The sequence below is a fragment of the Seriola lalandi genome, unplaced genomic scaffold (assembly GCF_002814215.2).
Source record: "Seriola lalandi dorsalis isolate HSWRI2012SDOR001 ecotype SW California unplaced genomic scaffold, Sedor1 jcf7180002054570, whole genome shotgun sequence".
Lineage (NCBI taxonomy): Eukaryota > Metazoa > Chordata > Actinopteri > Carangiformes > Carangidae > Seriola > Seriola lalandi.
The window spans coordinates 115,369-129,744 of NW_019525123.1; the positions used below are offsets into that span (position 1 = coordinate 115,369).

Here is a 14,376-nt window from a genome sequence, read left to right on the forward strand (position 1 = left end):
GTTAACCTTATTTAAGCAACAGCAGTGGGAGTGTTTCTTGAGTCACTATCCACATACCTACAGCTAACTGTATAGTGTCACAAACATCACCTCAGAGGTGCAATGATACGTGAAGCAGGTGGAGTACTGTTGATTGGATATGGGTATACTGTGGCCCCATCTTATGCATTTCAAATGACTTTGCTTGTACAGATGGATGTACTTGAAAAGCAGATGTAAAAATCCCAGTTTAAACTTGAACACTCACATCTGCCCCACTGATGTCATTTCTCTGCCAAATGTCCCAAGTGGAGGTTGAGTGAGTGGGCTCGAGACTCGTGGTGTGGAGAAGTGGACGACAGCAGAGATTTGCGTCACCCTGACTCGGCTTTTCATCAACGACACTGGATTAATGCCAGTGTTTGGGCTTCATCATTCACAGAAACACGCACTACCTGAAGCCTGGAGGAAAGAGGCAAAGGATTCTGCTCACAGATTATGTGGAAGTCTTGGGTGAGGGTGAAGGGAACGGCTTCTGACAGAGGTCCTATAAGCTGAATACATAGTATCTACAACTCAGTCATCAGGACTGGTCTGTTTCTTGATTTAATCAAGACACAAGGAAATTGCCTTCAAACTCAGTTAATGTTAGCATATCTATTAGAGTGGCAGCATCTATCACGCTGCTGGTGTCCAAGCCAAAAACCCAGAACATCTTGGAAAATATCTTAAAGACCCCTTTCACTCAAAAGTGTGTTTTCACTAGGGCTCTGCTTCTCTTGTATATTTGACTTTATACAGTTTTTATGCTTCTTTCCTGTTTTGGGGGGTGGGGGGTGGGGGGGGGGTCAGCTGGAGATGTGCATGTAGAAGCACCATTTGCAACATCACAAGTTGTGCTGTCTGCCACTACTTGTGATGTTCATGGTCCAAAAACAGATTTTTCAGTGAAGCTGGAGACAGCTTGTGTCAAGTGGTTAGAGCCACAAGCTTCCTTCCACTTATTATCCAAGGAAAAGATTGGATTTTATCTGCTCACAAGTTCATTTCTGAAGCCTGACACCGCCCTTGCAAAGTATCCTGGGGTTACAACAGCAAGTCTAAGTCAGTGTATTTATTTTATTAAACCAGGTCTCAAAAGAAATCTATCTTTTTGCAATATATTTCCTTGGTGACTTTGATATTGTTAACTCACTGCTAGCAGTTGTGGTTAGCTAGCAGATTGAATCAGACAATGTGCGTTTACAGTGTTCACATATGAACTATGAGGCCTGATGTTATAACTGTGGTTTCATAAATTCTGTGTTGTGTATGTTGAAGCCCACTGAATCTCACAAACACAGTCAGGGTCAGGGTTCAGTTCAGCCAAAAAAACTATTAGAGTCCGCTAAGATTACTTCTCCAGATACCAAGATGTTTCAACGTCCATCAAAAGCGAACGAGCTACATAGCGCTCAGTAACACTGGCGCTCAGCAAACCCCGTCATTTCTGAGCTCGCAAAATAAAGGAGAAATGAGAATCAGCTTGACTTCTTTTAAAAAAGGGGCTGCTAGTTATCGAGTTCAGAACAGTATGCAGACCAGCGGTGGTGGTGGCTGGAACAGGAGCCCTGAGGCGGCGGCAAATCCACATATTCATAGACTAGAAATTCTCAGTAGATGTGCTAAGAAGTTTTCAGTTGTTTATTGGAATTTTATTTGTGGAAAATCCATTATAAACAAAATATTGCTCAACGCGGGGTACTTTTATATTTTCTAAATTGTGTCCAGAGGGGCTCTTTAAAAGGAAAGATCTGCTTAAAAACACCACTGTTTGTGGCGAGTCTATTCGATGCTGCACAGAAGATGTGACTTTAAGCTCAACAAGCGCATCTGCTTTTGATGTTCCTTCAAATCCAGATGAACTTCTAATTCTCTGCTGACGGCGATCTCTATTCGTGAAGGTGAGAAGAAAGAAAACCTCATGTTTAAGAGCAGGCGCGATCGGATTTCTCTGCACGCTCTTCATTTCTCTCACTTAAAAATTCACTTTCTATACTGGGCGTCTGCTCCCTCAAAGGCTGCTGTCGACTTTCGTTTTTCTGCCATCCCATCATTCCCGCGTGTCCTTATTTCTTTTCATTTCCAATCCAGTTCTTTGTGAATACCCTGCTAGCCCTGCAAATCAGAGAAAAGCGTTTCTCAGAAAAAAAAAACACACTACTATACTGTATCTTAAAGTTTATACCATTAAGAAATAATGGCACTCATATGCCACAAAGTAGCTACTGCAACATTGGCTAATCCTTGGAGACAGACAAACCTTCACTGATGCTTTACTTCATCAGTTCAAGGAACAACCAAACCCTTCGGAGAATGCGATCACTATTTAATCAAGGCTTTGCCTGTAAGCCCATCAAGATGTTGAGTCACGCTCTTGAGAACAAAACCCTCTAAGCTGTCATTACAATCAAATCTATTGATTTCAGCCTGATTGCCCGCGACGTCACAGTTTAACCCTCAGCCTGTGTTAACATATGTGAGAATGTGTGAACACAAACAGAAGGTAAAAGGCAAAAATCATGTTTACATTTGTGAACCGGCATAAGGCTCACAACAACGTACTGCTCGTGAACTCGGTGTGTTTTTTCTGACTCACACCTGTGACAAAGGGTGTGAATGAAGCAGCTGCGAGTTGCTATTATCAGCGAGGCAGTATGATTTAAATTGCTGATTATGTGTCAGGCTTTCACATTAAAATAATATGCATTTGTCTCCATCCAACCACTTTAAATTGTGTAAAAGAATCTATGATATACAAACGAGACAATACTGCCTTTTCAATTTACGAATAGTGAATTTATAAATAACAATAAACCACCCTGAATTATGGCCGACGCGCATATGAATAGAGTGGTTTGACTGATGGCTAATCACATGAATTCTTGGTCATTAAGGCCTCCTTTACCACATTTCGTTTTTCTCTTTCAAACAAGCACCACATACGCAATGAACAACACTGGCAATCAAATATAACTGGTTTGAGGGTGCATTACAAATTACCGCTCAGGGTGTTTAAGGAAATCACATAGGCAGCTCCCTCGAGGTTGTATCCCACATGTACCACACAATTAGGAGAAGATGAATCTTTCAATCATCACTCATTGTGGAAGAGGCTTTTCAAAGAAACACTACAGGGAGGCGTCCTTGGTGATACCTTCAGCCGTACACACTTACAAGTACAGCAAATCATGTGTGGCTGACTCCCTGCAATGTCCTCCTACATGAGGCAACAGACACTTTCAGTGTTAATGTTTTTACCTTGCACTCCCTCCTCCCTTTGTACATCTCGCCCCTTTTCCATTTTTGCAAAAAGCCCGGATCTGAAATGATGCTGAATGAGGCATTCCTTCCCCATTTTTCCTGTTCTAACGGATGACGCTCATCAGTAAAGGTCAAATCCTACATGGCCTTTTCATCTGTCCACTGTCCTACTAAACTGAGCGCAGCTGACCTTTCGTTGAACTTCCTGTGACCTCTAGGGCAGCAGAGCAATAAAAATGAAAAGCCCGCTTTAGTAAAGAAACGCAAACTACAGAAACACAAGCTCATTTAACCTTCAGTAACATTAGGAGTCCATAAACCCTTAATTAACAAAACATTTTGATAAATTTGTTCTATCCAGAAAAAGAGGAAAATTTTGTACGCTTGAGATTTTGTCTGCGTGGATAGTAACAGCTGTTACCACATCACACAATAATCATGCCTTTAGGAATTGAATCACTGTACAGACGGATCTTCACGCCCACAATTTAAAGGTGCCAAAAATGAAAAATGTTTGTTGCACTTGTGTCCCTGAGTGTATTGTTCTGCTATCGGTCACTAAGACAAATACATGTCAAAAAGCTTTTTTTTTAATATTGTCTTAAAATTCAATTTTTCTTACTGTGGACTGTCTTTCTGCTGACTCTGATGCAAATAATAAAAAATAAAAAAATAAACACTTTTTTCCAATACAATGTGAGTTTAGGTCAACTCAGCCAATATCTCCACTCAAGTAAAACCTGCAGGATGTTTCTTTAGTCTGGTAGTGAATTTCATTGACTGCGGTGTGTGTGTGTGTGTGTGTGTGTGTGTGTGTGTGTGTGTGTGCGCAGAGTGAAGCGGAAGGTATCAGTTAATTAATATATTGATAAATAGACAGAAAATTTATCTTTTCAAATTGGAAGATTTGCTGTTTTTCTGTGTTTACTATGATGGTAAACTGAAACTTTTGGTTGGACTAAACAAACAATATGAATACATCAACTTGCACTCTGGAGTATCTTATTGAAAGTGTATCTATTTTTTCATTGGATTAGTGGACCATATAATTCAATGTTGACATCAATTCACCAAATATGCTGTAGAGTCGACCCCGTTCCGGCCAATAAAGTTCAGGGACTCGCTCTCTAACAACATGTCTCTGGGGATGACTATATTGATTGGTTGGTCACCACTTTGGTCCAGACTGAAATATCTCAACAACCAATGGAAGGGCTGCCATGAATTTTGGTACTTTTCATCTAGTATCATCATCAGATCAAAAGATTTACTTGCCCAATACTTTGGTTGGTGGAAAACTGCCTCGGCTGTACTTTGTATTTAGTATTAATCAGAAAATATTAGTAAGCAAACATAAGACGGTGAGCATGGTAAACATTACACCTGATAAACATCAACACGTTAGCATAGTAAGCATGTGAGGATGCAAATGTTCCAGCGTCACAGCTGCTTGCATGGCTGCAGCCTCTTGCTGTTTGACTAAGATAACTATGTAATTCAGTGTTGAAATCAATATATCAATACGAAATAGGGACAAAACAATGCTGGGGCAATAATCCAATAGTGACTTCCTCCTTTTATCTTCACTGAATTCGCTCTCCTGCACCTTGACTAAATAAGGGATAGGATTTGCACAAATCTGCACTTTTGTGAAGCGTAGAAACAGCTTCATTCAGCAAGCCCTCAATAAACCATTGCTCTGTAATACTCAACAAAGTCTGTACCACGTGCAGCCGCTGACCTCTGTAAGCATAAACAGGATAAGGAGAACAGTGAGCTTCTTCAACGAATAACAAAAGCACATTCATTTCTGATAACACAATCAATATCATAAGAGAAACACATGACTGAATAAGTGGTCTACTAATGATTTTACTTCCACATTTTGGTATTGAAATGATAAACCAACCATTTAATCTTCTATTAATTTCACACAACCCCCACATCTCGTGTGCACTCAAATAAACACACCGGATGTTGCTGTGAGCATCCTGGTACCACAAAGAAAAAAAAAAAAGGAAAAAAGGATGTCAAACATAGTTATGAAGTATGATATGAAGAAAAGGACTAGACAGTGTTATAATGTCATCAAAACATTATGACACTGCATGTGTGATAAAAAAAAAGTTGGACGCAAACCAGTTATAAAAAGAACAGGAAAAGAATGTATCATAAACAGTTTCCCCAAAAAAGAGAATTAGTCTTTCTTCACCGTTTCCACGTCACATCCAATTCAATTTACACATGACACCAGGGAATGAAGTCACAAAGTATGTTAACCAATAAGTCTGGAGCATTAATGTATTATGAGCTTTTCTCTATATTTCAGCAGAGTGCTTTAACCTATACTTATACATTATGATGCGCAGAGTCGCAGCCCTGATAAAATATTCACTCAGGGCGTCCAGCAGAGGGAGAAGGTCCCCGCTGATTTAGCACATTGTCAGCTGATGATTTATGTGTATAAATGAATGCTGAAATACATCAGGGAGGTAATAAGGCATTTGGCCTCCTGTTTAGTGAGCAATCATTTATAGCCGGCTTAGTGGTGGAAATCATGACTGCTCCTAGCTGGCGGTCAAGGGTTACCATGGGGACAGACAAGAGGGTCGGGAACTACCGAGGGAGCCGTCACCGTGTCGGTTTATGGTGTCCTGATCGTTTCTGATTGGGTGAAATGAAGGAGGAGAAGCTGTAAGGTGAGGTTGACGGTTCGGTGTTGTGTTGTGTTGTGAATGAACGTGGTTAAAAGCGAATTTATGGCGTGGACGGATTATGAGACAACAGGCCCAGAGCCATTGAGATGTAGAAGGCACCACACTTATATAATAGTGAGACGCCCGGACTGAAAGAGCAACTCTTTGTGGCCATTTTGCAGTTGTTTGTACCACTGCAATCAGATTCCCCAAGGCGTCAGCGGGCCTCTGCCTGGTACCTCTGTTCAGTAATCAATCCATGACTGTGGATTACTGAACAATTCACATATTGATACTTACTAAGATTTAAGCCTCTGTGTCTGTATCATGGAAACTCATGCTCTGACAACGCAGTCCCTCACTGATCGAACCCTTCTCTAGCCATCATTTCCTCCGTGATAACTCCCACTGCAACTCTCTGCTGGCTTTATGAGACTGTTCTGTTGTTTGGGGAGAGCAGCTGAGCTCATCCTTTTTCATGTCGTGCTGCCACAACGGCAGATAACAATCCGGCTGCCATGTGAAGTGCAAAAATAAATGTGAGGCTCAGCTCACTCTGCAAACTTGTCCAGGAGAGTGGAGAGACAGAAAAGAAATTTGTAGTGATCCAGCCTGAATAGCACTCTCCATCTGGATAATTGGTTGAAATGAGCTATGAAGGCCTCCTGCTGACTGTGTCATTCAGAGCTTTTTTACATGGATATTGTGCCCAGTGTCAAGCGTTTGAACAAAACCATCAGCTCCAGTCTACCCCTCAACTAGATGAGGTCAAAACCTAGTATTAGGCTGGACCGTGTGTGGTCAATATGCAAAATTAAGGAGGTAGTTTAAAACTGCAGTGGAGCCAGCATTAACAACTACTTTCAATGGACAATAGCTAAAAAAAAAAAAAAAAAAACTTCTGCACCGCCTAGCTGCCACTGGCTGAACAGATTAGACACACAAAGACATGTGCCTCTTGCTCACTGGGAATATTGGCATCGCTCTTCTACTGAAAGTGATTAAGGTTTGTCATAAAGTGCCAAACTGTTTTGAAAGAGCAACAGGAAAAGTCCAACACAGAACTTGTGTAACTTCATCACTCACATTCAGGGATACAGCGCTGCACCATGGAAGTCCAGCAACAAATGTTAAAGCCCAAGATAGAAATTAATTCTTATACAGTATCAGTCAAAGGTTAATAGACAGTCTTAAGTGGTATTTTGGACAAATTCTCTCACATAAGCTCTGCTTTAAGTTCATCCAGCAGTCAAAGTGTACTTAATCCCCTCAAAAAGGTGTCAACAGTGCACAGCTTTGAGATAATAACTGTCTTAGATATTTGCAGACTTCAAAATAAGAACATCGCTATTCAGCAATCCACGGCGTGTCTCCATAATTGATGCTCTGTCAAGGCAGCTTAAAGCCACACAATAGCACCCATAAATACTATTTTCATATGTAATATATTTATATGAAATGTGAAAGTTCACTCCACTCATAATGACAAATCCACAAATCAATTACTACCCAACTGAGCTGAGTGGAGTATTTTCAACTCAACTCAATTGTTTTGATGGTTTTGTTGGTTCACTCTAACCGCTCTCGTTAGTGTCATTTCCACACAGGAGACGCTATTTTCTGTGGAAAAAGCTCTGATTAATCGACTGTGTTCTACCTTCCCAGCACAAACTGACAGACAAAAAAGCGGCAAGCCAGATATTTCTCGCAGGAGTTGTTGATCGAAACAGACCTAAAAGGAGAGTGAATGTCGGACTTGCATTTGCCAGGTGGCAATATAAATAGTAAGTAGTTACATGCTTGCAAACTTAATTGGTACCCTGTGTGGCACTGCCAGTTTCAGGCCAATCAATCAAATTCAACTCATTGTTTCAGACACGAGCCAGACCTGTCGGGGCGTTGTGGTACATTATTTTAAAATGCTTCAGCTCTTTTCTTGACTCAACACAGTTGACCAAATGTCTGTGTATGATGTGGAGGGAGCCAGGTGTCCTGAAGGTAAGAGCTCCTTCTACAAAATTAAAAAGGTCAATTTTAGCATCTTTGACAATGTAAAAGACTCACATTTGTAGTTTTAACATTGCAAGTGTTCATTCTGTTGGAAGCAGTCGAACCTCGGGCCGATCTGTTAATGTAAACCATATGATCTTTAGTGCATCCTCTATGCTCCAAATTCAAATCTTCTATACGCTTAAATATGTTCTTTTTCATTGTGCTGTATCTCATCATTATTGTGATCACTTATGTTCCACGTGATCTTATTGCTGAAGGTCACAAGCCTGATGAATATAGTTCCAGTCGTCTACATTTACGAGGTGCAATTCCACTCAACAGTCATTAGCAGCAGCTTCAACAGGACCTAATTATTATAATAACCAGACTGAAACCTTATTTTAAAGCGAGCACATTTACCAAGGGTAGATATGCGCAGCATGCTCTTATATAAATCTTCGTCAGACGCATATCAGACAAGGAACATTGTTGTGTAAGCATCTGAACACCTTCAATGAAACAGTTTCTGAATAAAATATCAAAAGCAGTTATCCAGGGAAAGGACGGCAATAGCCTACCTCATTTTTCAGATTTTACCAGAAAATCTCAGGGATTTTCAACCTTTTCCACACTTGCTTTTGTCTACAGTCAAACCATTAAGCCTTAAAAATAAATGTAGTCTAGAGGTCACGGCTCGTTTTAGCGTACGCCCTTTTCCCCCACAGGCGTTAATAAAGTTCCAACTTTTCATCTTTCCCCAACTCATTTTATGCCCATATCTCTTAAGCATTTATGCACAGTGCCCACCTATTGACGACAGCAAATCCTCCAACCCACTTCCTTATAATGCTTGATGCGGTTAAGGTAACCCACAATCCTCATTGCTGTTCCATGAATCTGTCACAGTCTCCTCTCTCTCTCTCTCAGTCTGTCCCCTGTCCCCCACAGTCATCTGCACGGTCTAGCAGTCAATTATATCCCCTCACCTTCAAAAAGCCTTCCTCCATCGCTGCATGGGAGGCAGAAGGGACCTGTATCTTTATCTGATCTTTATCCTTTCCCAGCAGCAGGAATGGTGAAGCTGTCAGCTCAAACCTTCAGTTAACCTCGCTGAAACCCACGAGAGAGACAACAGCCGCCCAAGCCGCATATGGACGAGTTTAATGCGATGCACAATCTCATCGTACATGCTGATACGTCAGTCAAGTTGAAAACCACATGAAGTCGATCTAAATGTGTGCGAGAAGCATTTAGAGATATCCAAGCGAAACATTAAAAATTATTCATGGAGAATGACAAAGGCTTGATGAGAACAGACCGATAAAGTATGAAATAAACAAAAAGCAAAACAAAGCCTCAAGAATAACTTAAATGACACATGACTTTTTAATGTATAAAAGCAGAAAAGCATGATCTATTTTGGTAATTTTTTGTCCCTGGTCACCCTGGCTGGTTCTCCCTCTGGTCCATGCTGCTGTGTCAATGAGTCCAGAGGACATTAGTCATCTGCTGACCTGCAATCAGGCCACAGCAGGAGGAACACAGGGAGTCGGTCATAGTCGATAGTCCACCACCATCCATCCTCACATTTCTTTCTTTATTTTTTTATGCAAATTCCTCTTGACTTCTTATCCAGCTCCTTTCCCTCTTCAGACACCTGACCCTATCTGCTCAGATCAATACACAAGCTTAACAGGAGCGGTCCTCCTGATGTGAAACTAGGACACAAAGCTAAAAGGCACAGAAATCAACATCCCAACATCATTTTATCTGCTCCTCTTTTCTCTTTCAATCCCCCGCTTTTGAACATGCTGGAGAGACATGACTTTAGCAATATATATGAGTGACTCAGTGTCAAGGACTCTGCAGCATCAAAGTTCATCCTCTAACTGCACTGGGAAGAGTTTTCATGGCCTTCGGAAAGTCAGTCCAGTAATCCTTCGGAGGAGGAGCAAGATCAATCCCTCTGCTATCTTTCTGATTTGTCTGTCTTATTCCTTTCTCTCTGTCTGCCCAACTCTCTCCCCAAGTACCCGTCTCTTTAGGAGATCCAGTTTATCGTTGGCAATAGCCTCTCTCAGGGCGCTGAAGAAGCCGTTATAGTGGGCTGTGTTGTGGATCATGAGCAGGACTCCGGCCAGCAGCTCATTGGTCACCAGCAGGTGGTGCAGGTATGCCCTCTGGTGGTTCTGACAGCAGTAGCAGCCACACCCCCCCACCAGGGGCCTGAAGTCGTCCTGGTACCTAGACAGAGGTTCAAAGCAATTTAAAGTACAATTCATAAACAGGCACCGTAGATGTATATCGAGTGTTTAACAGATACATGAAAGCGATGCTGCTTATAAAACCCTTTGTGGTCTTAAAAAGCGTGCTACAAACCTCTTGTCTTTCAGATTGATTTCAAAGGATGTCATCTGGGTTTGATCATCAAGCGTAACATCTCCATTCGCCTGCGTCTCGCCTGCTGTGCACTTTTCATCATCGTTCAGCTCCAGCACTGCAACAACATACATACATCTCATTAATCCCGGCACACTACAAACTCTCCACGCTGTAATCTCATCCTTTAGCAGAAAATAAGTCCCTATATACACAACTGCGGCGCTCTGTCATAAATCAAACGGCCATAAAAACTATAGCTTGACCCCTATTACACGCCGCTGTGTCCCATGTTATCTCCACTGCCATGATATAATTACTTGTGACTATGTTCGACTACCGACGCCGGTTTTATACAGATGTATGTTCACTGCAAGTTGACTTCACATAATCTAACTAGAATGGAGAAAAGTAACTAGAGCAGTCTTTTATCAGGAGGCTGTTGTTGACAGGAGGACACACCAAGCTGTCTGGCCAGTTACAGACACAAGGGATGCAAGGAGGATGAAATAGAGAAGGAGAAGGGAAAAAGGAAGAAAGTGGTCTGTGGCGATGCAAATGATCAAACAGAGATTAAAAAGGCAACAATAGAGGAAAATGGGTTTAGCGGAAACTGAAACGGGTGAAGCAGGGAGCAACAAAGTGTATAAACAAAGCAGAAAAGGGAAATTATTATGGAGGGGGGGTCGGTATGGAGCTCAAGGACGGGTTGATAAGCATGAGAATGAAAGGGGAAAAAACGAGCCTTGACCAAAGCTAATAAGATGTAAAGGAGGGAGAAGTAAGTTGTGCTCAAGAGCAATTCTACTTTCCAAAGGCAGAGAGCCGTAAATACAGACACTGAGGCTGAGAAGAAAGGGTTTTAAGTTTAAAGGCAATTTTGCAAAAGTATGAAACGGATAATTATAAACCTCAATCACATGCCTTTTAGACTGAAAAACATCCACAAACAAAACGTGTTCTTGTTTCATCTTCAACTTTCTTGAGCTATATAATACATTAATTGTGAATTTCCCCAAGGGGATGAATAAGGTATCTATCTATCTATCTATCCATCCATCTATCTGATTTGAAGATAGCTTAACCACCTCATGTCATTTGAATTTCATTAGGGTCAGAGACTGTAGAGACCGTACTTCCTGTTTTTCTGCTAAGCTAGGCTAATTCTCTTGTAGCAGGACTAGTTCGTCTGGTGTTGTTTTGTCTAAATTAGCTTTAGCTGAGGCTATCTTTCCTCCTAGGCGTAACTAGCCAGAGTGCTATCTCAGCAGTTTGGTTTTTACCTGTTTTCTACTTTTTACAAAATATAAATCCTGTTTTTCCTCCACAATTTGCATTTCTATGCCACAATAATGTATCTAATGTCACAAAGTCAGATTCAATGTTGATCAAATATGTAGTTAATGTGTTTTATCTCTGTTCGAGAGAGTTGGTGGATGAAGTGTAGTCAGGGGAGGAAAGAGAGACTGAATGTTGAAAGGAGGAAGTTCTAAAAAAAAAAATGGAGAAAGGAAGCGGGTGACAGAGGAAAACTTGGAGAGGGTGAGAAGAAAAGGAAGGAAGGAAGGAAGGAAGGAAAGAGGAGTGAATTAGCATATGGACTGCTGTGTCAAAAAGGACCTTAACTGCCCCCCCACACACACACACACACACACACACACACACACACACACACACCTATCTCCCACGGGGCCTTGTAATTGGCTGAGAGGGGATTTAGAATTTCTCTTCAGGTTTGACACCATCACTGCTCCCACCTCCACTGAACTCCATTACGCTCCCTGTGCAGAATCGATTAGTGCTGCCTGACACTTGATGCTGCCTGATTCCAAACTTCACTCCGTCTGTCAGACCAGTTTAACGCAACTTTTTAATGAAGCACAAAAGTCCGTGGCGGGCCAAGTCCGTGCTTTTCCCACAGCTCTTGTCATAACACTTCTTTCGCTTTCCACCTGGGACAACAATCGGAACGACGGGCCCCGGACTTAATTGTTACCTTACAGGAGCTGCTATGAGACACGCCATTGATTTCATTTCACCGGCTGATTTTCTCCCCACCCAATTATTTCAGCTGACCTGGGGCTAGATAATACACACCAGCCACTACACACGAACAAACAAACACACATAATTTCACTAGCAATCAGATCTATTCCTGATTTTAATGCAAAATAAATCCCCGATCTGCCGGGTGACATGACCACCACATGCACACAGACACAAACTTCTTTTCCCATTAATTATGTGAGAACTGGCTCACACAGCAATCACACTTCATCCACTCAATTTGGAGAGGAAAAAAAAAAAAGCAAAGGGTCGTTCATTTTCTGAAGCCTGATTAATGATGCTGTGATTTGAGAAAATTCTCTGCTATGAGACGAACGCCCTTTATGTTTGCATATGATCCAGGATCTCAACATCACAGGCTCTGGCTATAGAGATAAACAGTCGGTCAATGCTTTTATCAGTTAACTATTACTGTATCATCAAAAACATTAAAGCAGTGCGTGTACCGAGCTGTGTAACATCCACACTTGTGTGATCATTACATTTCAGCATATTTACACCAAGAAATCTTCTCTCATTTCTTTGGCCAGAACTCTACTACGCACAGAAACGATACGAAGCAAATGATCATGGTAAGAGGAATCATATTTCCAACCATCATCAGGTTTCATTCAGGTTTCATTATTACCTCGTGAGAGAGACCCCCTACCCAAACTCCCAAATTACACAGTGACAGGTCAGTTTGCTCAAGGCAGATATTGCAAGCTCCTAACGAGAAATGCCAGTGTTTTCCATCTTGTTGGGGTAATATCCTTCATCACTCCTGCGTTTTAAGAAGACATTTTGTGGCTTTAGGCAAGGTTTTCTTTACCTGAAAGGTCGTTTGGTTTGACAAGAGGGAAACTGTGAAAATAAGAAAGGAAGTGCTGCTAAATTTCAAAATGTCATTTCAGCCCTTTTTCTTCCTTTGTCCCCTTTAAAATTTGGAGTTAAACCTATGTGTGCTTTGATGTAAATCTGTCTGAAAATACAATGACATTTACATAGGTGTGTGCCAGAGAGAGAACAAGAGAGCTGTTCTTCAAGAAGAAATCTGGCCACTGCAGGGTATGAATTATATATTGATTTATAATGGGGGGAGTGGGGCTGATGCAACTTAAATGGGAATGTTAGAGCAGCTGAAAGTTAACAGGCCAGAGCTACACCTCCTTATATGTTTTCAAATATGTATGCATGAAGCACGAGTACAAGAGAAAGGCAATGGAAATGAAATAATTCACAACAAAACTGTGACTTGAAATCAAAAAGTCACTACTCTTCAGCACAGCTTTTCACCACACCTGCAGGGGACGCTCTACCTGCGCGCTCCGGGTCCGGTGAGATGTCGAAGCTGAAACAAAGAGCGCAGCCTCGCTCCGTCACCTGGAACGGGAAGAAACTCTCAAACAGGTCCACACCAGCCTCGGCGCAGGCCAGCACCTCATCAGGTCGTCCTACACCCTGCAGCAGCCTGAGAGTCGCACACAAACACACAGTCAACAAACGAACACAAGAACGGCAGGAAGCTGAGCAATGTGTTAATAATGAAATAAATCCTAAACTTTAATGCAACACAATATTATTGCTGGACAGCAGGCCTGCACAAACAACAGTAGCCTTTCTCTTCTCTTATCACAACGTGTGCACCCTTGTGTTTTTATGCTTCCTGGGGTTTCAGTTAACTGATTCTTTGTCTGCAGGCGTCAAGGTCAAGCCCGACTTGACATTCGATAACGACTACACTCCGCTTTCCAGTAGGAAGCAGCAACTCCTAACAGCCGGAACAACCAGCAGAGACGGTGTCACGCGGTATTTGAGATGAGCCCGTTCACAAGCAGACTTGAGGAAGCTCACAGCAAGCTCCTGGATACAGATGACCGCTCCTCACAAGTCCTCTCTCTCAAACTCAGAGCCACGACCGGAGCTCCTCCATCACCGCCAGGGCAGGAGTGTTCATGTAGAACAGTGTCCGGGGGGGGGG

The 14,376-nt window shown here is 41.9% G+C and overlaps 1 protein-coding gene across 2 annotated transcripts in view; it reads right to left on the reverse strand.

Annotated features, from left to right (window-relative positions):
- Positions 1–9,333: 9,333 nt before the first annotated feature.
- Positions 9,334–14,376, reverse strand: part of qtrt2 (queuine tRNA-ribosyltransferase accessory subunit 2) — an 11,641-nt gene continuing 6,598 nt past the window's right edge. Inside the window, exons 6-8 of one of the 2 annotated variants that reach the window (XM_023416833.2) lie at positions 13,715–13,866; positions 10,350–10,467; positions 9,334–10,214 (exon numbers count right to left, since the gene is read on the reverse strand). In XM_023416833.2, the coding sequence (XP_023272601.1) occupies positions 9,962–10,214; positions 10,350–10,467; positions 13,715–13,866 (523 nt within the window). In that variant the 3' untranslated portion in view covers positions 9,334–9,961. Of the gene's footprint in view, positions 10,215–10,349; positions 10,468–13,696; positions 13,867–14,376 lie in introns of both variants that reach the window. The other variant, XM_023416832.2, reaches the window with a different exon arrangement.